This window comes from Vidua macroura, chromosome 1, assembly GCF_024509145.1.
Source record: "Vidua macroura isolate BioBank_ID:100142 chromosome 1, ASM2450914v1, whole genome shotgun sequence".
Taxonomy (NCBI): domain Eukaryota; kingdom Metazoa; phylum Chordata; class Aves; order Passeriformes; family Viduidae; genus Vidua; species Vidua macroura.
The window spans coordinates 13,656,876-13,679,866 of NC_071571.1; the positions used below are offsets into that span (position 1 = coordinate 13,656,876).

Sequence of the window (22,991 nt, forward strand, 5' to 3'; positions counted from 1 at the left end):
TGACGAAGTTTCCTGTATCCCCTTGTTTCCTTTTTCTCTTAGCTTCTCAACTATATTTAATATTGCCATTCTATTTGTTAAATCCTATTTTCAGAGGCTGCTTTGAAATTAATTAATTAGCAGCTTTTTTTTCCTTCTTTAATTTCTTGGCTCTCCCAAGGAATCAAATGCATCATATCAACACTTAAAATAAACAAACAACTTTACAAATTATATTTTCTCTAAATCCAAATTGGCATAAAACATATAAATTTGGGTACAAAAGCAAATATCTGGTGAAAATGGCAGGACTGTGCATAATTATATTATTGCATTTAGGTGAATACCCATATAGATTTATATCTAAGTGGATATACATAAAAAACTCTTTAGATGCCTTTAAAGTGGCACAAGAAAAGATAATATTACTTGAATGAAAAATAGAAGGGGAAATGGTTTTCTAAGTATAATGTGTAGAGGAATCAAAACTGTAGCTTCATGACACTTTAACTTAACTGGTTCATTTATTTTGCTCTAAAATGGAACCATGGAAAGCCATGTCTTTTTAGTTATACTTACAGTTTCTGAATTATAATTACTGAATATAAACTGCTGCATGTTATTTGAGTTGCTTTGCATTATCCCTTGTGGGGTTTTATTAGGAGATTAATAAGTAAAGAGTGAAAGGAGGAAGCAGCTTTTTTCCTGTCTCTCCATCTGAGAAATAACAGTGCACACTGTTTGGAAACTTCTGGCTTTGCATGTGAACGCGCAGAGGTCATGACATTGTTCATTTTTGTGTCGTAAATAAGAGAGATCAACAGAATGTCTTGGATAGGCAGTATCATGATTTTAATTTACTCTTAATTTAGCCCATATTCTTTGACACTGAATGTTTACATATAATACCACTTGCACAGAGAACTGTGTGATTATCACGGCCCATAGTTACTGATTTTTTTTCAAGGTCAGGCCTTGCTTATCAGCCAAAGGGTAACATGGAATATATAAATTGGAGTAGCACAACTCTGGAAATTTCTGAAAGTAAGGTGATAGAACTTAAGCAGAACACTGGCTTTTCAATTGCTTTTTTCCTTGTTGGCATCTAATGAGCTCTTCTAGAAGCATAATACATTAATTCCTTTCATGGAGCTATACAGAGAATAATTTCTGAGACTAGTCATTCTGAAAATATCCAAATAAATATGGAGTGGTCATTCTTCTCATCTCTTTTCACCATAGATAGGGCATGCAAGTTCTTTATTAGACTATTATATTTGTATCTTCTGCAAATCAGTTTTTACCAGTTGGAAATGACCCATGTTCCAGGTCAGAGCTGATAGAAGGGATGAAACTGTGGTAATTCTTTAATGTGGGAGTCTTCGTCTACTTTACTCCTTGGACAGTGGCCTCAGATCAAAGGTTTCTGATACTGGGTGACTGTAACTCATTCCTTCTTCTCTACACTAAATGGCTGGGCTGTATCTGCATTACTGCAGCTTCTGGGGTCATGTTCTTCAGTATACATCAGGAAAAGAGCAACCTTGGAAAACTGAACCTACCGGGAATAAAAGCAAGCTCACCCAAGCAGTAGGGTCGGTTTACTAAGATATATGGATTGTTATAGGAAGTGGTACAATTAGTTTGAAGGTAAATTACTGATATTTTTGGGGGAAATTGTTACAAGATGCTGTGTTAATAGAGAGAACAGTTCCAAATCTGACATCTGTGTAAGTAGTTTTTTTTTTTTTTAAATGGAATTTCTATTCATGCAATGCATCTTTTTTGGGTTAATTAATTTTATAGGTGTAATGTATTTTCCACATAAAATAGACATTATTTGTGCTGCCTTCTTTGTTCTTTGGTTTTGTTTTTTTTTTTTAGAAATGGGGATCTATTTGGTCTTATCCTGTATTTGTCTAAAATCCAGTTAAAAAGCAACTGTGAAACCTCATCCAAATAAAAATCTCCAGGAATCTATTTGCTAGACCATCAGACAGCATGGAAAATGCATCTGTGTGTATATTATTTCATTTATAAGCAGATGTTTTCATCAGACAGAGTTACTTACATAAACTGTGTGAATGTTTTGGTAATTAATTACAGCTTTTAGCGTCCTGTCTGAGAGAGACACCAAATTGTTCAGGGTCTAACATGGTCATAGTGGAGCATTAAAAGGAAGAAGAACAACCTTTATAACCTGTATAGTGATTCAACAATAATTGCCCTTATAGACATGAATTTGCTCAAAGTCTTTCAGGTGGAATTACAACCTCAAAAGTATTTTTCTTCATCTCTCATCACAAATCCTGTCTCAGTTTGAGGCCATCACAAGGAACTAGAGCCACATGAACAAGCAGCCTTTTCCAAAGTGCATGGGCTACAAGGAAAAAGACTGGATATCAAAAACGATCAGTGAAAAAAATGACCTCTCTTAGTGACTGTCCTAAAGGACACATGGGCTATTTGCTGTAGAAATAATTTAAGTGCAAACTTGGTTTGCATTTTTTAATTGTCTTTCAGAGAATTACTTTGAAGAGGTCTTCAGTGTATTTTACCCCTGTTGTAATGCTGTCTAGTGTAGTTTTGCTTTAAATAAGCAACCAAAATTTGCCACACTTGAGCCATTCAGGAGGTGAAACAAAGCAAAAACCCAGTTTCTTCACTATTTGGAAAGTAGCAAATGATTTAGCAGATGTGGAACTGTCACCACACTGGGTGGAGAACGTTCTGGTTTGGTTGTGATGCTGGGAGTTTGCAGGGGTACAGCTGCAAGTTAAAACCACAAGTGAGTTTGTGCAACGACAACTAGTAACTGAAGTACACAGACCATTCTAATGCATAATTGTGTCTACAAGCTACAGAGTCTTTGATGAGACTCTTATTACATATTGCAAATCATCTGAAATTCAAAGTATAGCAAAATTGCTTCATTCTTCCTGTCCCCTTTCACCCAATCCTCTAGCAAAATACCACAGGGACCCCATGCTGAACTAAATCTTAAAGTGTTAGATTATGTATCCTCGTTAAAATTACTCCAAAATGTTGCAGTTAAGTGTAGTGATGGTGTTATGACTTTTAGTATTATATTGATCAATTTCCATTTCAAACGTGATAAAGCTGACATGGCCCATAGTCCCCAACGATGTTTGGGAAAGAAACTTATTTTTAAAAAATTAGGGCATTTAATTGTAAGTGATGATGCATGTCAGCCCTGGTCCCAGGAGGGCTTACAGCTGCATTTCCTGAAGAAACTGGAGTTCCCTGGGTGACCCTGATGGCTTCTGTACCATGAAATCTTCTCCTTTATGGTATTGTAGCTAAAAGTGACATACACTTTTTTCAGCTGGATGTTGGGAGCACGTGTGCTAAAGCTAGATCATGCTGAAGACAAGTACAGCTTTCTGGATTAGCAATTGGATATTTTACAAAAAAATCCCCAATGTTTATTTTAAATAGCAGCATCACAGCTGGCTCAGTAAATCCCAATGTCTAAGCTGCAGCAATGTTTTTCACCTATACCTCTGTAGTTTGTTAGCACAGCTAACTTTGAATTAGCTCTGGCAGTAATGGAAACCCCTGCAAATACGGGGTTACAGGTAGCCAGGAGCACCTTAAGGCTGTGTGGTGTAGGTGTCTGTGTGTGGCAGTGCTGGGTGCTGATCCCTCTGCTCCTCCTCTAGCTTGGTGCTTGTTCAGTGCTGTCACTCGTGGGGTACAGGGAGAGCTGTTTGCCAGAAAGCAGTGACAAAGGAGTGGAGGGCTTGTCTGTGCCTGGTGGATCTTCTCGTATTTCACTATTTGGCTAACACCAACATGACTGTGTGTGTGATTGCAGCACTGGTATTTTATTCCAATCTGATAATAGCACTATTTTGAGCCTCTGAAGAAAGGTGAGAGGTGAAAGTGCTGAGAAACAGAGTTACAGAAACAACATCTCTCTACCATTCCAGCTTTGTTTTCTGCTGTCACAAAAAATTGCTGAGTGACTTGAATGTCTTCTGTGTAAAATGAGCTGATTTAAGTCTTAGCAGGAGAAAGGCAATCTTCTACAGAAGTGGGCTACAAGCAGAAATATTTGGTAGGTGGGATGAATGTACTCTTCTGTCAGCACAGATAATATTAGGCATAAACTCTTGGCAAAATTCTTGACATTAGTATAGATACACAAGACAGAGGCCTAATTGAACTCTCTTAGCTTAGGTAATTTCACTTACATTGAGTGCTGTGATACTTGAGATTTTTTACAGCACAAATTTCCAATATAAACTTTGTGCAATGTGGCTGTTTATTGTGATTCTGAGACCTGGTGATTAAATGATTGAAGAACAACACATTCCTAAATGAACATCTTTCCTTCTCTCTTGCACTTGCTAAACACTCCTGTGCAAGCATAATGGATACTGTGTGGAGAGAGGTCTTTGTGTTTTATAAATAAAAATGTCTTTTTAGAAAGTTTCTATGGAACATTGTAAGCAGGAATCAATAAAAACTGTAATTCTCTATAAAGTACAGAAATACAGAAAACATCTTGTTTCATAGAAAGAAATTTCTGCTCCTTCAGAGTAGGTGATGGTCTGTCAGGTAGTGGGTTATTGTTAGGTGACAATAATGCACGCACCAACTGTATGGGTGGTTTTGTGCATAAAATGATTTTTTGTTATTTCTTTGTCAGATTCTGATTTTATTGTTATACCTGCTCACCACTTTGAACAAGAGAAATTGTTGTTTTGGCTTACAGGAACTGTGCCAACCCTATCACCTGAAGAGAAGAATTAAATAAGAGAAGCAACACAAAAAAAAATCAATTTGTATACACCATTCCCTGACTTTTACGATGTTTGCTGTACAGAGCTGACTTCCCCTTTCTAAGCAAGACACTGAGCAGGTTTCTGGTTTGCTGTGTGGTTAAGCAGCACTGGAATACTGGATTGTTTTCAGTTGCTGAAAGATACAAAGCTTTTGCTCATTTGTGGTAGGGAAAGTAATTAATATTGGTATTTGTTAGGCTGGTTACCTGTGCAAACATATTTTTACAAGGTTATCTTGTGTTGGATTAATTGAAACTTCAATGTCTTGAAATGGAAGACTTTATACTACAACGTCTTTCAAGAAAAGTTCTCATCAATTAAGAAAGCTTAGGTTTGATATGCCTGGGAAAAGATTGGTCTTGCACAGGAAAACTGCTCTATTTCACAGTTATACCAAGACCTGAATTTCTTAGCAAAGCCTGTCATATATTTACAAGAAATAAAGTTGTGAAGGACAATGTAAGAGAATTGATGCCGCATCTAGAATATTGGACTAGTATTGTTCCAAGCCAAAGAAATATCAGTATGGCAAACATGGAAAGGAAATACTCATGCTGATGGAATGAAATATTGATTTAAGAGGGGGTCAAAAATCTGCTGTGTGGTATAAATAAAGAAAATAATAACTTTTAGCTGCAAAAGTGCACTGATGTTTGTTTATTATTTTAGAGGGCTTTGAGATTCCTAAAAGTGGTAATATTGGAAAATATGTAGGACTACAGTCCTGTTTTAAAAATAGATACTATCTCTAAATTATCTGATTTGGCATGAAGATGGACAAACATTGACTGGAAAAAATACTCTGCTTCTGAAGGAAGTATACTTTTATTTATATATATATATATATATAGGGTATGTTTAGAATTCTCTTTTGGAAAGCTAAGCAGAATTTTAGCTCCATGTATTATTTCAGTTGGAAGGAACTAAGCTATGTAAGCTATCAGTAACACTGACTTTAGGCTAAAGGTAACTCCCATCATTAAGAATCTGCCTCTGTGCTTTTGTTGGCTTTCAGTGATCAGACTGGGTAAGGACTAATAACCTTTAGAAGCTGAAGAATTTGTACAGCTTGTAGAAAAGATGTGCAGACAAATTCATCAATTAAAAAGAAAGAGAAAAATTATCAGTCTCAGTAGGATCATCGTATCTCTGTCAGCACAATCTCCATCTGCTGCTGTTCTACAAATGTGACTGTATTTGTACCTTCAGGCAAACCAGGCAAAGCATTATTATGTGAAATAATAAATTCAGGTTTTGAACTCTACAGCATGCTATTCTGGTTTTAAAGACAGTACCTGGAGCAGTGAGACTGCTTTGATTGTAAAATGGATTACATACAGAGACTTGGGAAAATTATATAGTGGCCATAGTGGTCACTGAATGGGCTCATTTGGTGCATTTGCTGTCAGTGAGAATGAACTGAGGCGAGTGATGCTCCGAAAGCCTTGCTGAGTATGTACTTGGGAATCTGTGCACTAAAGGTTTGAGGTTGGAAAAGAGGAAGGGAAGCATGAATGGGTGGAAGATCTACAACTCCACCAAGGCTTTATTTGGGTGTCCCTGGCATTAAGGAACGGGAGCTTTTGCCCTTGAGTGGCTGAGCAATCGCGCTGTCCTTGGGTCCAGTCTTCCTTCTGTATTCGTTTCATAACCAGCTGCATTGTTAATGTGCAAGGACTGGTTGTTTTTTATAAGACACTTTTTTGTTTCTTTTAAACTAGAAAGATGAAAACTACAGAAGCCTACCACGAGATACTAGTAGCTGGTCTAACCAGTTTCAGAGAGACAATGCTCGTTCATCGTTAAGTGCCAGTCATCCCATGGTGGACAAGTGGCTGGAGAGGCAAGAACAGGTAATATATATGTGTATATATATATATTACTTTATCAATCTAATCTTTATGCTACTCCAAGCTATTACAAAGAAGTGTATTCTTACCTGACATAGGCTCTTTAAGCATGATAGAAGCACCAGCAGTATGTTAACTACATTTGTATGGTATTTCTTCTGCTTAAAAAAAACCTGCATTTAGACTAAAATGGACACCTGAAAATCATTTCATTTTTGAGTTCATAAACACATTCCTATAGTATATGGAGTGCTGCTGTTCTTCACAACTGATACCAATAGGGTTATTTTAATTAGTATTATTTTGATAAACACTCTGCCATTGAAATCCAACAATAATACTACATAGTAGCCAAATGTGGATTGATTTTGGCACTGCACTTTTAAATGCTTGTTATTTTTAACACCATAAAACATATTAATTATAAACTTTAGAACAGTATTATATTTATTTAGTGTCTATTTATATTGCTTTTTTCCTTAGGCTTTTTTTAGACACTTAGTAGTTTCAATTTGTCATTGTTTTAAATTTATTTATTTAATTCTTAATTTATTAATAAGCTGGTAGTCACAAAGCTTTAAAGGTCTGAAATTCAAATTACCTAGCAGTCACTTCATGTCTTTATATATGCCTGAAATTTTCAAAGTATCTTCAGATGTATACAGAAAATGCATCTTTAATATGGAAATTGGAAATACAGCAGCAAGCTCATATGTAGGGTAGTGCATATGTAGCATTATTACCTCATTTTTTTTCTTTATGCAATGTGCCATGAAAATGCCGAATTTCTGCATTGAACAAAAACGTACAAATATTTTATTTTACAGCAATATGACATAAAACCAGAATTTGCTTTATACAAAAGAGCTTCAAAATGAAATTTGCTATTAGACACAGCCCAGGCTTTGTTGCACTGTACCATGTGAATGGAGGGGAAGGTTTATAATCCAATCCCTGGTGTCCTGGGACTGATCTTCACCCACAAATCCCTTACTGATATTTGAAGTTTGGCATTGCCAAATCTTAGCATACTCCAAATATTCTTTATTCAAGCCCATTCTTAGTTTAAAAGGAGCTTAAATAATATCAGAGAGTATTAAAAAAAACCCTCAACCTCCTCCCAAATGTGAGTTATTAACTATTTTTATGCCTCGTAATTGTCTGCAAATTAGTTATATGTTCTGTGAGAAAAATTCTGTCTTTGGTCTGTCTTTTCTTTCCTCTGCACATTTAATGCCAGCATTCTTTCCATTGCTGTTTTCCTCCCAGAAGATACAGTGTTAGGTTGGATGAAGTGAGCTGCTGTCTCTGTGTCAGCCTGTGTTGAAAGGGAAAATCAGTTCTCAGATTTGAAGGCACCTCCTGTGTCAGTTCTGCTTGTTTGATGTTGTCGAGGTATATTTCCATGCATCATTAGATTTGCACTATGGCAGTTAATGAAACTGTTGTCTCAGCAAAAGAAGTTGGATTAGAAATCTTAATAGTGATCATCTTGTAAAATGTTGGGTACATGAAATTTTAATATATGATGTTTCATATTAAGCTTTGTGTTGATTTTAGTCTCTGAACAGCTTAACTAGTTCAATTTGTTCACCAATTAGGTAAATAATTTGCCAGTAATGGTAGACTGGAAGCATATTTGTTACCAGAGTTAACTGTTCACAGTTTGAAATTGTAAATATGATGTTTCTTTAGAGGAAGTTCTCTGCTTTTTGTTTTTGTTTGTTTGTAATGGTGTTTTTTTAAGAGAGATGGTTTATTCTTTGAATATGTTAATGATTCTGCCTGTACCTGGAAGATGAAGATCCTCTTGCAGTTTCATATCAGCAGGATAATTAGTTAGACTGAAACCTGTTTAGCAGGATACATAGAGGAGAAGAAATCTGTTGGGAGAGTGGGATGCACTATAGGGAAGAAGGGAAGGGCCTGGTAGGGGTTGGAGTAGCTGCAGGCAGAGATATTCTTCCACACCTTTTGGCATTTTTGGTATCTTCTTCAGTATCTGCTGTGGGATGTTGTTTCCCACTGGTCAAACCTTCACTTCTGAGAAGGGGAAGATCAACCAACAAGGTTGCAATCTGGCATAACCAATTTATTTAGCAACTTCCAGTTGTGTTCCTGTGTGCTTGGCAGAGCTGTGGAGGGGCTGGAGTGCTCTCTGCACCCGCCAGGACGTGCATAAAGAGTACCAGACAGCAGGTCTGGCACCATGGGTAAGGCAGCAACAGTGCCAAGAAACCTGTAGGGCAGAACCCATTACAGATACCAGGGGTATTAATAGTCCTGATCTAATGTGCCTTTATGGACACATATGGACACATTTATAGAGAAGGTAGTGGAAAACATTGAGTTCATCTTGCAGACTCCTGAGACTTTTTGTTGGATGAAGGCTCTTCTGTCTGGGCTCAAATTATTTCTCTCAAAGCTGGCTTCATCTCTTTCTTTTGAATATAAGGCAAGAAAGAATTCTGGGGTTGTCTTTGTCACCTTCTAGCATAAATGAATATTCCTTGGAATTACATTTTGAAAGTGTGATGTGCCAAAGTACAATTATTTTTGTGTGGACAACACCTCATTTCCTATAAACAGCACTAGGGAGCAAACTGTAGTGCTATAGCATCACAGCTCATTCTGAAGATGAAACAAGAGACATTGTTTCTGGGAAACCATTATAAACCCCTGTGGCAGGGATTAATAAGGGCATAGAATTAAGTGTGTTCAAGTACGTGTTAGAGAAATAGTTCTGTAAACTTTGTCTGGGTTTTAGTGCCTAAAAATGGAGGAATGTATGAAGCCTGTTAAAATTTCGCTTTTGCTCACATCTGTTGAGTTTTACTTGGGCTCTAGTAAGTTAGAGTGATACATCAAATAAGTGGAAAAGACTGTCTGGTTTACAAGTCCTTTAAGGTCTTCTGGTTGTATGTGCTGGTTAGCTCTATCTGCCTAACCATTGTTCCCACTTAGTTCCAGAGCTCTCTGGTTGTTCAGGGTAAATGATCCATTTATTTCTCAGTAACTTCTGGTATTTCTCAAGCCCATGACATAATTAATGTGAAACTCTATACCAAAAAATGATTTCACCACTATGGAGCCAAAAATGCAAATTCAGTTTCAGAATACTTTTAGAAAGGTAAGGATTTTAAGGGACTTTTTACAAGGTCATGTAGTGATAGGACAAGGGGGTATGGCTTTAAACTGACAGAGAATAGGTTTAGATTAGATACAAGAAGGAAATTTTTCATTAGAAGGACAGTGAGGCACTGAAACTAGTTGCTCTAAGAAGTTGTGTCCCATCAAGGCCATGTTGGACGGGGCTCTGAGTAACCTGGTCTAGTGAAAGGTGTCCCTGTCCATGGCAGAGGGGTTGGAGCTATAGGTGATCTTTAAGGTCCTTTCCAACCCAAATCATTCTGTGATTCTATGATTGTAGTTTTTACTCTTTCATTCAATTAATTCTTCTTTACAGATTGTCAAATACTAGAAAAAAAAAGTGCAATCTTTAATTTCATTCTGAAATATCTTAAAAAAGAAAAAGTTGGTTTTTATTCTTTGCCTTGACCTCCACAACACTTTCCTTTTCCCCACAGCAACCAAACTTTAAAGAATAGTTGAAAAATCTTATTTTCTCTGAAATTTATTCATATATATGGTAATGTCACTTTTATTTGAGAACTCTTTCTTCCCTCAGTTCACCTCAAGACTTGCTTGGGCCCTGATCAAATCTGGCCTCATGCTGTTTCATACCAGGGAGACATGAAAAGGAATGTGTGAAAGAGTTAAAGTTTTCACCAATTCCTTAAGTTTAGGTACACAGAAACTTCCTCTCATATGGTCATTTTTGTTTTATTAGTCAAATATTGGAACTGACAGCAAACAAGACACCATGAATTGGAACAGTATATTCGTTGCTCAGCTGGTTGGGAATGGGTGTGAGGATACCAGGAGAGGAAATCAAAAAACAGTTGCACTTAAGTATGAAGCAGTTGATCAGATTTGCAAATACAACAAGGTTAGTGTAGTTAAAACTATATGTAATTGTAGTTTAGTGTAGTTAAAACTATATGTAATTCTATATACATACAGGTATCTATATTTTTATACATTCATGTATTTGGTGTATATCTGTATTTATTGGTACATGAAAACAAAGTAGGAGATGGAGTAAAATTTCATAGTTATTACTGAAGAACATGTCTGATTCCTAAGTGCCCTGTTTCTTTCTGGTATCCAGCAAAAGCCAGACTAGAGCAACTCAAATGCATTCTGAAATGGCAAGAGAAGCTGGCTACTACTGCTGTCTTCCTGAGCAGAAGTGTGCTGTGTGGAAATAACTTCCCTAAGTTATTTTTGTTCATGACATCTGTCCATAGTAATCTGGTTCAGTTTCTCTGGTTCCTGTTGCAGCAGGATCAGACGTGGCAGTAGCATATGGGTCTTGTATCTCCAGCTGTAGAGTACCTGCCTTCAGCTTGTATTTTCAGCAAAATAAGGCCTGCTTTTAATATGATTAAATATGCTCTCTTCAAACATTTGGGTACTATAAATTAATGCGTTTCAGTACTGTCAGTTGAAAAAAAAAAATCAAAGCTTCAGAGGTAGGTTAGCGAATTTAAACCACTAATTTAATGTGGATTTGTCAAATTTTTGTGTAACAATGAAAAACCTGTTTCTACTTCATGCTTTAAGAAAGAAGGCAACAATGCAGTTCACTTATTTTGTTTATTGCTAAATATTTCATAATGTTATGGCTAATGTATATATTTTTGTTTTCACTAGTGTACTTCTTTTGTGCTTCTCCTTGTTTGACAGGTGTACTTTCGTTTTTTTTCCCTAGGTTTTATCTTTGACTGTGACAGTAACTGCAGTGGAAGTAACCGCAGTCTGTGAATTCTGTTTCATGGCCTGAAAGGCTCAGGGGTGGAGGTTTTTATCTCATACTCCTCACATGTAGAGGTTGAAACTGCAGTAAAAATTGTTATCATTTTAAGGAGTTGGGCTTTAAGATTTGGTAAAAGGAATAGCTAGGCTTCAGTTAGAGAAATCATTTTTAATTGGTTATCCATTACTCTGTAAAATGCCTGGGTAGAGTCTGTTGCTTTCCTCTCTCTCCAAGGACCATGCACTTCATAATTATTCTCTTGTGATAACAACCTTAATGAACATGGAACATGGCAGCATATACGTTATAAAATACAAAGGTAGTTTTAAAGCTTATCATACTCCCTATAAAGGATATCTATCACAAAAATAGAGAAATGCATATATTCAAAGCTCTAGGCATAGTGCAGAGAGCTGTCTTTTTGGGGGGTTGTCAATGGAGGTCCTGTATGAAATGCAGGGTATTTGTGTGTGTGTAACCACGAGGCTGCCCAGCATTTCTGAAACAAGGCAAGAACACTGAGGCTCATCGTGGGAGGAGTAAATGTAACCAAATGTCATGTGTTTGCTTGTTTGTGGCTTGGCACATGATTTAATATTGAGTAATTGGGCATAGTTGTAACCAGGAGCAGGTAGAAGTGACCAGTGCACTGGTGGAGGATTTACTTAAGGTTTATGTTAATTAAAGAGTTGGTTGGAAGACCTCAAGATGCCCCTGCAGGAGTTCAAAGTATCCCCAGTCCCATATTGACTTGCAAATAAAGTTTTTTTACTACTTGAGATGGATTCTTGGTCTTGTGATCACACTGGCTTCATTCTGATAGGGCTGTCAACACCCCGGCTGCTACAGCAGTCGTTTCTTCTGGATTTTGTACTGTGAAGCTGATGGAAAGCTTGTTTTGGCCTAAGAATATTTTCTCTTAGCTGGTGTTGCTACAGGTAATTAGGTATTGACTGCTCTCTTTATTTCTTTATATTGGCAAGATGTGAACTATTTCAGCATAGGAGCTCAAATGCTTGGATGAAATGTAAGCTATCAAGTGCTGCCTTCTCAGCCTCCACTCAGCATGAACAAAGACAATTACAACTCAGTAAGGGCAGTGGTCTGAGGCAGCCAAATGCCCTGTCTGGCTGCCAGAAGAGCACCTTGATATCTTGGATCTGTTACTAAATAAATGCTTAATAATGTTTTCCTTATTTTTTTCTCATTTTTTCTTTGACTAATCACCTCTATGGAATATTTTATATATGTAATATGGTCAAAATTCGTACGCAATTTCTACTAGCATTTGACTTCCCATAAGGCTGTTGTGGTATTGGGGTATCACTGATCTGCATGGGGTCACAATTAAGTAATTATTCTCTAGATTTGTTTCAGTGTTCTCCCTCTGTTGCTTTTATTAGATAGGAAAAAATGCTATGCGTAGTGAGCTCCAAAATGAGAAACCTGTATTTCAGTGATTAGAATGTGAGTACTTACAAAACATGTGCAAACTGCTGTTGTTTACCACTGGAGGATGGATCTGCACCAAGCTGAGGTGTGCATGAGCTCAGCTGTCACTCCCAGGCTGGATGTGCTGAGCTGCTTCGAGCAGCTGAGGCTCTGCTGGTGAAGGGCCCAGTTCCCACAGACATGTCTCAATCTGGGAATTGCTAGAGCTGGTTCTGTTATATGTCAGAATGCTTAAAAAGGGCCAGGGAAGGGGAAACAAGCTCTTATGATGGGCATGTAAGTTCTCTGTTTCTGTATTTATGGTTTCTGCTTTTATGGTTAAAATTTTTACCATGTTTTTCTGTGGTGAGAACAGAATCACAGATCTGTTCTAGGTATAAATCTGACTTTGGATCTGACTTGATTCAGATCCAGATTTCTAAATCTAATAATAATTTCCATATTTCAAATCAATTTGATTTTTAAATCCTATCTTGGATATTTTTTCTGATTTTTTTTGTATTCCTCCACCCATAGAAGAGTTTTCATGCCTCCTGAACTCAAAAGAATATCTGTGTTTTCCTGTATAAACATTAGATGTGAATATGTTAATACAGATATTTGTTGAATATTCTCTGAATGTTTGTGTATAACCACAGAAACAAAGAAGCCCTAAAGAGAAAGACTTATTTTTATGCTGAATGCATCAGTATGTACAGAGATAGAATCAAATTTCAAGATACAACCAATGCAGTATGCATTAGTGTTAAGAAAATATTAATGTGGAATTTATAAATCCGTGCACTTTCATAGAAAATGGACATTTCTGGACATGACCATAAGTGTATATTTTGGAGAGAGAAGACTCTTCTTATTTGTCTTAGAGTCATGAACAGATTTGAAGTTGTTTTTCAGTGCTGAGGATTTCAGTTTATATGAGGTAGGAGGTTGGAATAAACAGCTTTATTGCTTGGGGACAGCTGTAGTGGTGATGCTTTTATAAACACTGCTTCATGCTGGCATCTATCTTGTTCTCCTTTCAAAAATAATATGTCATTTCATACTGTGTATTAAATAGGTGAGGCACTTGGGGGCTACAGTCTACTTTCAGTTATATGCTGCTGTGTAGATATGAATTCAGTGACAGAATGTAACTCCATATGTGTCCACATTAAAAAAAAAAAAAAAAAAAAAAGCAAGAAGCCAGAAATGGCAGTTTTACAAAAATACTCGTGGTTTTTAATTATCACAGCAAAAGACATGCATCATGTTCGGGTGTGTATATCCTCACACTCAAACACTCTCACCCTCAAAGATGTTTAAATATAAGCAGGCAGATGATGGACTGGTCTGAAATGTAAAGAATCAACAGCCCATGTTGGAAGATGCTTGAATGCTTGATCACCTGGTCCTACCTTTTGTGGGAAGGAGAACCTAGGTGAGACTACCTGGTACCCAGTCCAATCCTGTTTGACCACCTCCAGTGATGGGGAATGTATCATGTTCATAGGGAGGCTCTTCTGGTAATTGATTGTTCTGATTATGACAAAATCCCCCCAAAAAACTAAACTAAACCAAACAAAACCACCACCACCAAGTCTTTATGGTATTAAGATGAAATCTTGCTTGAAGTAACTTGTACCTGTAACCCCTTGTCTTCTCTTTGTGAAGAGAAAGCCTCTGTCCTCTCTGTAGCTACCATTTAAGTACACAAATAATGTGATGAGGTCCCCCTGAGCCTTTTCCAGGGAGAAAAGACTTAACTTCCTCAATCCTTCTTCACAGTGCATGCTTACCAATCCTTTAATCATCTTCATGGGCCTCCTCTGAGCCCTCTCCAGGGCATCCTTGCCTTTCATGGGCTATGGCAGCCAGAATTTGGCACAGTTCTGCAGGTGCAGGCTGACAAGCACTGAATGGAGTGAGATAGCACAACTCTGTCTCTGCTACTGTCTGCTATAAGACCCACTCTGTTTTGCAGAAACTTTTTGGAAAGTGTTGTCACACATGAAATGCATCTTCTGACTTGCTAGTAACCATAGACTGGTATTTTTCTGCCCTTTTGGACCACGCTCTTTAAATAATCCTGTTGTTATGGAAATTTATGGTAATGAATGTACCATAGCAGCAGTATAAGTAATACTCTCTAAAATTGCAGAGAGATCCTGTAGAAAGCTCTCGATTAATTATTGCTGTTAGGTTTTTTACTGTTTCCTAAATATTTTGTGGTACAATATTATCTCGTTCTTTTTAGACTTCTGCTGTCCATGGCAGCAGGTCAAATAATAGCATCTGAAAATCCATTAATGGCCCTGGAAAAGGATTTTGTCAAAGGATGTGTCTGGTGTTGTTTTCTTGTTTGTTTCCTTCATGCTGTGAAAAAGGTTTATCTTCTCATATGTTTACTTTCTACTCCAGGTGTATATAATATATCCCCACGACTTGTTTATAACAAAAATGCTCTCTATTTTCATAATGTGCTTGTTGGTGCTACTGTGCTGTGTCTTCAGCAGTCCTGATGGGAATGTGGCAGGAGTTAGTCCTGTTCAGGGCAGCTTGGGGTGGTGATGGTCACAGCTTGGCTCCTGCACAGCCCTCCCTGCCTGAGAAAGAGCGGGGAGAGGTGGCCCCGAGATGGCCGAGTGAGCAGCACTGAGCAGGAGCCTCAATTACAGAGTGCCACAGTAGTGTAGAACTGAAATACATTAGTAAAATTAAAATTTGTCCTCATTCCCTCGGTGAGTAATACAGTTAATGAAAATAGATCTAACCAAATTAAGATAATTTATTTCATTAGTTTACGGCACTGTAAAACTTTTCAGGGCAGTACAGCCCTTTGGTGCAAACCTGGAATAGATGCAGTTCCACTGATCACTTCAAAGACCGCAAAGGTTAAAACTTTTAAGTGTATTAAAGCAATTCTGTTAATTGTGTCTATAGAGGATTCTCCCTTGCCCTTCCTAGTAAAGTGTTCTTAATTTAAAATTCACATTATGCTTGTTCTGCATTCTAGCCTTTTAACCAAAGTGTAAATATCTGATTACTTGTGTCTTCGAGGCTTAAAAAGAAATTATGCATTTTTGTTTCAGAAGGTGGTACTGGTAGTATGTGGTATTGATATTTTACCTTTTTTCCCTTTCATTTTGTATTCTTATTTTCTCTGCTCTACCTCTCTCTTCTTCCTATGTATGTGCTTAATGGTTTGTAATACAAGTTGCTATGGGGCAGGAGCCAATTCCTTGGAAGGAAAAAGGTGCCATCTCTATACGCCATTCCCTAAATCCCTTTCCTGTTTTATTTTGTGCAGTCTTGATGCTATTTTTTCTATGTTCTATCAGAAAGACACCATTCAAAATTAGAAGGTTATCCCAGATGCTGTGGGTTTGGGTTTTTCACTGAATCATAGGATGATTGGGCTTGCAAGGGACCTCTGTAGACCATGTAGTCCAACCACCTGCTAAAGCAGGTTCACTTAGAGCAGGCTGCGCATGATCATATCCAGGCAGGTTTTGAATATCTCTGGAGAAGGAAACTCCACAAACCCTCTGGGCAGCCTTTTCCAGTGCTCTGTCACCTTCAAATAATTATTTTATTGTTCCTTTCAATTTATAAGAAAACACAAGATCAACAATTTGCTTGGTTTTGTTGTCAAACCAAGCTTTTATAAGTCTGCATTAGAAGCCAGGCTGGTCTTAGCTTAAGCTTCACATAAACTTAATTTTTAATTAACTTAATTCATGCTGTAGAATTTTCTTTACCTTAAATGGAAAAATAAGGTTTTTTTTTTTTTTTTTAATGCTCTGATTCTTGTCCTGATTTTTCTTCCAAATGTCTTATGTTACTTATTTTAAAGTAATATTTGTGTTATTAATTTGTAGTAGAAGTTTTAGTCCTTCCTACACTAAAATAAAAACACTTCCTACACTAAAATAAACTTTTCTGGACTGGAACATGAATGTGAGAGCTCTTGGCTTCTCCTTAGAGTTTTCTGGGGACGTTCAGGTAAATCACTGCTGAGACCTGCAAGTCAGTTAACTGCAAGCAGAACAGAAATAAGGACAAAGTGGTTATTTTGAGCAAGGGAAAAAGAAAGATTCTATATGAACGGGAAACATATCTAATTTATTGAATAATAGCAGGATTATTTTCACAGTTTTTCTTTCTATGAATTTTTTTTTCACTAATTGTGAGGAAGGCGTTTTCAGAAAAGGGCCAAATTTGTCCTTTCTGTTGTGCAGGTGATAGTTAATTTATCTTCCACAGATGGAAATAGGAAAGGTGCTTACTCTTTAAAATCCTCTGTGGACAGGTCATTTTAATGACATGGTTGCACTTTGCTGTAAATGGGAATGATACTGTGTAACTTAGAGTTAATAATTGAGTTATGTGGAAGTAATTTGTCTGGGTTTTTGTTTTATTTTGGGTTTCAAATTTAATCTTGATTTTATTGCTTAAGTATGAGCATTTCATTATTGAATGTAGTACTCTCTGGCTGTATTAAGTGGTTACTGTAATTTATAGGATACTTTGAGAAATGTCATGATTCTCATGAAGCGACACAGCATGATTTAGAGAGTGCAGCAACTAAGTGAATGGAATTACGTAATATGACCTGGTTGATGTGAGATACCGTAAGATTTTAATTTATTTCCTCAGTATAACTGGGTGAGAAAAGGAGATAATAGGCCAGCCCCACCAGTTCATTCAATGGCTGATTTGAAAATAAGTCCATTCTAAATTGATCTTAAAACTACTTGGAGTTGCAAATGAAATGGTCAACTTCCTATTCAGGGCCAGGGAAGGGGTGAGCAGGGACAACAGGAATTAAGTTGGTTAGAAAAGAGGGCTTTATGAAGAAGTTATTTACTTCTATATATGTCACATACAAAACAGAAAAAAACCAAAAATACCTCTCTTTTTTTGTAAAAACTTTTATTTTATCTGATTTAATAAATCATTAAAAATCTTTTCAAAAGACCCAAGAACTAACTGCCAGCTGCCTTGTGGCACCGGTGATGTTTTTTGCTGAATCCCTGTGCCATAAAAAGAACAGCAATGTGTAACTGATGCAGTTACTCTGGATGAGGGCGGTTCCATATTCAGAATATACAGAAGTAAAGCAAAACCAGCACAACTAGTGTTTCCATGAAGAAGCAATTGATTGGATGAACAAAAGAGTTTCTGTAATAAACTGCTGTAAAGATTTTACTGTTTAAAAACATGCTACTTGTAATTTTGATCTCTTGAATGTGATATTTTAAGAATAGGAATTGTTGCCCAGACTCCATATTAAGGTATTACTTTCATGCCATCTGCATGTGGTTACTTCAACTTCATTTGGACTGAGTTTTTATGCTTCTTTTTCCAGCCAAGAGTTGACTATTTATGAACTTGAGAAAAATCAGTTGGCTATTATTTTCATTTGCCATTGAAAATATTGCTTGTTTTCGCAGTTTAAAAATCGGGGCAGTACGCATACAAAATTATTTCTAAAATGGGAGGGGAAAAGAAATTACCCTTTGGTTTGTGTACTGCAGGCATTTTTACAGACTATGAAATAAACACATGAGGAGTGAGGTAGCCAGTATGATCAAAACCTTTGGTTCTCTTACTGTTTCTTCAAAATACTGGGCAGGAAGCCAGTATTCAGTCACTTTGTTTCAAAGCTTAATTTCCTCTTCCTTTTGCGGTACCCTCATTTGTCTTCAAAAATCTTTACTTTCCCAATGTATAGGAACTCAGGATTGCTTATAATTTCCACTCATTTATCCAAAGCACAGACTAAATTAAATGTCCCAAAAGAAAGCAGCCATATCTGTGAGCATCTCTGTTTAAAATTATTGAAAGTTGCATTGAGTATTCCATCATGACTTTTTTATTTATCTTCGTTTTCTAGGCAATAATTGTTACAACAAAGCACAGACTTCATAAAGCAGGCCTATCAGTAGTTCTTCCTTGTAGTTACACTTTACCACTATAAATAGCTTTCTCTTAATGAAAACTCTTTTAACGCATCCTCTCATCAGAACTGATGGATTTTTCTGGTGACTTGAAGGTCTTTAAAACTGTTCTCCATGCAAAAGACAATATTTCAGTAGGATAGTGTGTATTGTAGCACTGTGGGTAGGTGAAATTAATGTAGCTCAAGGACTCTGACAAATTTTTTTCTCTAAATTAACAAATGTCAGCTTTGCTGAAAAACTGAAATTGGGTAGGAGGCACTTCAGCTCCACACTGGTGTGTCAGAAGACAGCAGAAAATGCTGGGATGTAGGCTGGGAAATATGTAGGAAAAAAAAAAGTTGATATAATATAATCAATGTGAACCCACGTCTCTACCTACACCATTGCACCACAGCTCCTTAATGATTGTTTAATTTTATGGCTTCTTGTGTTTGAGACACTTTGTGCACATCAAATAAAAGGAGGCGCAGTTGAAGAATTGTGCCCTCCCATGGTGGCCCCTGGGGCTTTGAGCACATTGGTGTCAGGCACGCTTTGACTTGTCTTACTCCAAAGCCAAACCTCAGAAACCTTGGGTGAAACCAGAGCAGTGCTTGCCTCTGCTGAGTGCAGCTGAGACTGTTCTGGGTGGTGGGAGTCACTTCGAAACCGCCCCTGGGGCTGTTTCAGCAAAGCAAACTGCAGCTGCTGGGGCTCGCTCTAGCTGGGTGTTCTGGTGAGAAGCGGAACCTCTCTGGGTCATCTCAGCCAGGAGACTCTACAAAGATAAAATTCATTTGATTTGTCATGCTATCCTTGTTTGCCAGTTAGAACACAGCAAACCTTCACGTTCATTTTTGTGGTTCAACTTTGTTGCTGCTCATCAATATAAGCATTGGAGTTAAATGAAGTACAGGTCCATATTTATTTGAATACTAGAAATACAGAGCAATTCATTAACTGCTCACTTTGAGGAATACTATTTTAAAGTGTTGTCATTGATGACATGCATATAATACATATATATCAGCATCTGTACATCTACATGTGTCCGTATATTACTTCGAAAACTTGCAGACAAAGCTTTTTCATGCAATTCTTTTTTTTTTTTTTTAATGTTCATGTTGCTCAGTTTTCAGTAATTTTCCTTATATCTTGTGCTTATCTTGATAGCGTCAGTAAATGTTTTAGGTAAGAAAGTGTCCAGTGTAAACTTGTGCATACTGGAAGAGGTAGTAAATAAACATAATTAAAAAATAAATTTGATTCTGTTTTTTGGCCTTGCAAAAAGCAGTGGTCTTTATGGTTATGTCTATGGTTATGCTAGCCTGAAATGACAGTGATGGCATAAGATGCTGGGTTTGTTCAGTCACGCAGACCAACATCAACTGAATTCTTTTAATGATCTGGAAAATTGGTCTTAGATCATGTATTTTTAAAGTAATAATAATTACTCAAGTTTAGATTTTTTAGAAGACCTTTCAGGAAAGGCTGACCTTTGAACATACAGGTCTTACACATCAATTTCTTGATTTTCAAATCCTGGATTATTTTTCTTTCCCTGTTTTAATACCAGTAGTCTAAACTGGGATAGCTTTTAGATAATTGTGGTGATTAAAATCTAAGAGACCCTAAATAAGATTGGGGGTCAGCAGAGCTATTAGTGTGGCACTGTTTAACAACATGGAATCTGGGAAGCACAGTTCTCCTTGCATCTGGAGCAAGAAGCTTGAATATCATTTCAAGAAGGAATGTTTCAGAAATGCTCAAATAACCAGTTCATGCTCAGTTCTATAGTATTATAAATCTGTAAATGGATTCTGCAAGTCACCTCTCTAATCTCAGTGACAAAGTTAATTTTTTTTCCCCCCTGAAGACATTAATTTCACAGTGTGGGAGAGTTTAACTTGCTTCCCTTCTGTTTTAGTAGATTGGCAGAGCAGATATCACTGTCCTTGACACATCATTTTTTCTCCATACAGTACAGTGTACTTTGGGACTGTAGCACAGCAGTAAACTGGCCCAGGAATCACAATCTGGGCTTATTGTCTTTGTGTATCCTCAAGGAGTAATATTTTAAAGTCACTGCATCTGTTGGTACTTAAGAGCATGATTTTTACGTTTAATTTTTGCCAGTTTTTACCATCTGTGTATCTGTTTTTTGGCTCCTCACTTTAATTTTTCAGTTTAATTTCTCAGTTGCACTGGGATTGCTTTCTCTTTCTCACACATGCTCTTTTTGAGTCATCTATGAACTTACATTAAAAAAAAAGGAAATTATTTACAGCAGTTGCATAATAAAATTCTTGGCCTTCACATTTTGATTTTTTTTAATGATCTCTTTATATTGAGTCTCCTAGTAAATGCATGTCATTTTTGGAAGTGAAATAACTTATTAGACTTTGTTTAAGTTTTAAAAAATTACTTTTGGATTAAATCGAAGCATTTTGGCGGGAAAAACTAGCTTGATCACATTCAACACATTCTAGTCTTTCATACTCATTTAGTTTTTAATGCCCAGGAGGGAACAATTTTCTTGAGAAATCTGTGTTATAATCATAAACAGACATAATTCAGTAATTTTCTCATGAAACATTGGCTGAAGTTCTTGCACTAATGACTTGAAGCTCACACAGGCAGGAAGGTTTTTGTTTAAATTCCAAGAAAAATACTAATCAAATGCATTAAAATAGAAATAAAATATACATGCAGTGTGTTACAGGCTGTTTTCAATAAAAATTATGTATCTTCATCAATTGAATAAATGCCTCACAAATTCCAGCATGTTCTAGCATTTCAAGAATGTTCTGATAGTACTTGAGTCATTTTCTCTGATTATCCCTGATAATTTTCTTGCAAAAAATTACATTGTGTAAATAAATGTTTAATGTACAGGGGTAACTGTATAGCACATTTATCAAATGTTTTGCTTCTGTATGCATTTGTGAGTATTGAAAACTCCGCTGCTGCTCTGATCTTTTTCTCGATTTATGTATTTTGCTTCTCATTTAAAATATAATACATTGCTTAAGGTCAAATTTAGTGGCTTTTAAAAAGCATGCTACTTTCTTTTTAGACTCTTTCAAATATTTGTAACTGAGGATTTTAGAGTTTGTATTTACCTCCTGGTGTACTTGCTTGCTCTTAGTTGATTTTCAAACCAGAATATGGACTTGCTTTCCTTTTGATCTTTTCCCCCTCCCCCTTGGTTTCTAATGAATATTTTGTGTAGTGCTGCACAAAACACTGAGTAAGGATTACATTAAAATGCTGGCACAAGCAGGTATAAACATGTTCCTTTTTGAATATGTGTCTCTTATAATCTATAGTGCCCCCTCTCTTTGTGTGGGCTGCTTTGCATTATTAACAATACTGTAGATTATCACAAAACAAAAAAAAAAACAAAAAAAAAAAAACAACAACTTTGTTCACCTGAGTAAGGAAGTGTTTGTTCACCTTTTGTTTTGAAAGGAAATTTTGCTGTGAATTTCCAAGGAGCAGAATTAGACATCTTAGTCTAATTCTATATTAGTTCTACATTTTAACCACAAAAATCCCCTACAGCGTTACAAACTGGGGACAGTGTGGCTGGACAGTGTTCAGGCGGAAAGGGACCTGGGGGTGCTGCTCGACAGACAGTTGAGTATGAGCCAGCGATGTGCCTTGGTGGCCAAGAAGGCCAATGGCATCCTGGCCTGCATTAGGAATTGTGTGAGCAGCAGGAGCAGGGAGGTCATTCTTCTCCTTTACTCGGTGTTGGTGAGACCACATCTTGAGTGCTGTGTCCAGTTCTGGGCCCCTCAGTTTAGGAAGGACATTGAGATGCTTGAGTGCGTCCAGAGGAGGCAACAAGGCTAGTGAGGGGCTTGGAACACAAGCCCCTTGTGTGAGGAACGTTTGAAGGAGCTGGGGTTGTTTAGCCTGGAGAAGGGGAGATTTAGAGGTGACTTTATTGCTCTCTACAACTTCCTGAAGGGAGGCTGTAGACAGGTGGGGGTCGGTCTCTTCCACCAGGCAGCAGCTGACAGAACAAGAGGACACAGTCTCAAGCTACATCAGGGAAGGTACAGGTTGGATATTAGGAAGAAATTTTTCACCA

General features: G+C 37.0%; 1 protein-coding gene across 23 annotated transcripts in view; it reads left to right on the plus strand.

The window, feature by feature from the left end:
- The window catches only part of PARD3 (par-3 family cell polarity regulator), a 443,499-nt gene that overhangs the window by 186,473 nt on the left and 234,035 nt on the right, over positions 1-22,991 (plus strand). For 18 of the 23 annotated variants that reach the window (XR_008436211.1, XM_053972924.1, XM_053973078.1 and 15 more), the window contains one exon: positions 6,512-6,643. The exons of the other annotated variants lie outside the window; for them this stretch is intronic. Coding sequence is in view for 17 of the 18 variants with exons in the window: in XM_053972924.1 (XP_053828899.1) it covers positions 6,512-6,643 (132 nt within the window). In the remaining variant the exon portion in view is untranslated. The remainder of the gene's footprint in view (positions 1-6,511; positions 6,644-22,991) is intronic. 23 annotated transcript variants of the gene reach the window in all.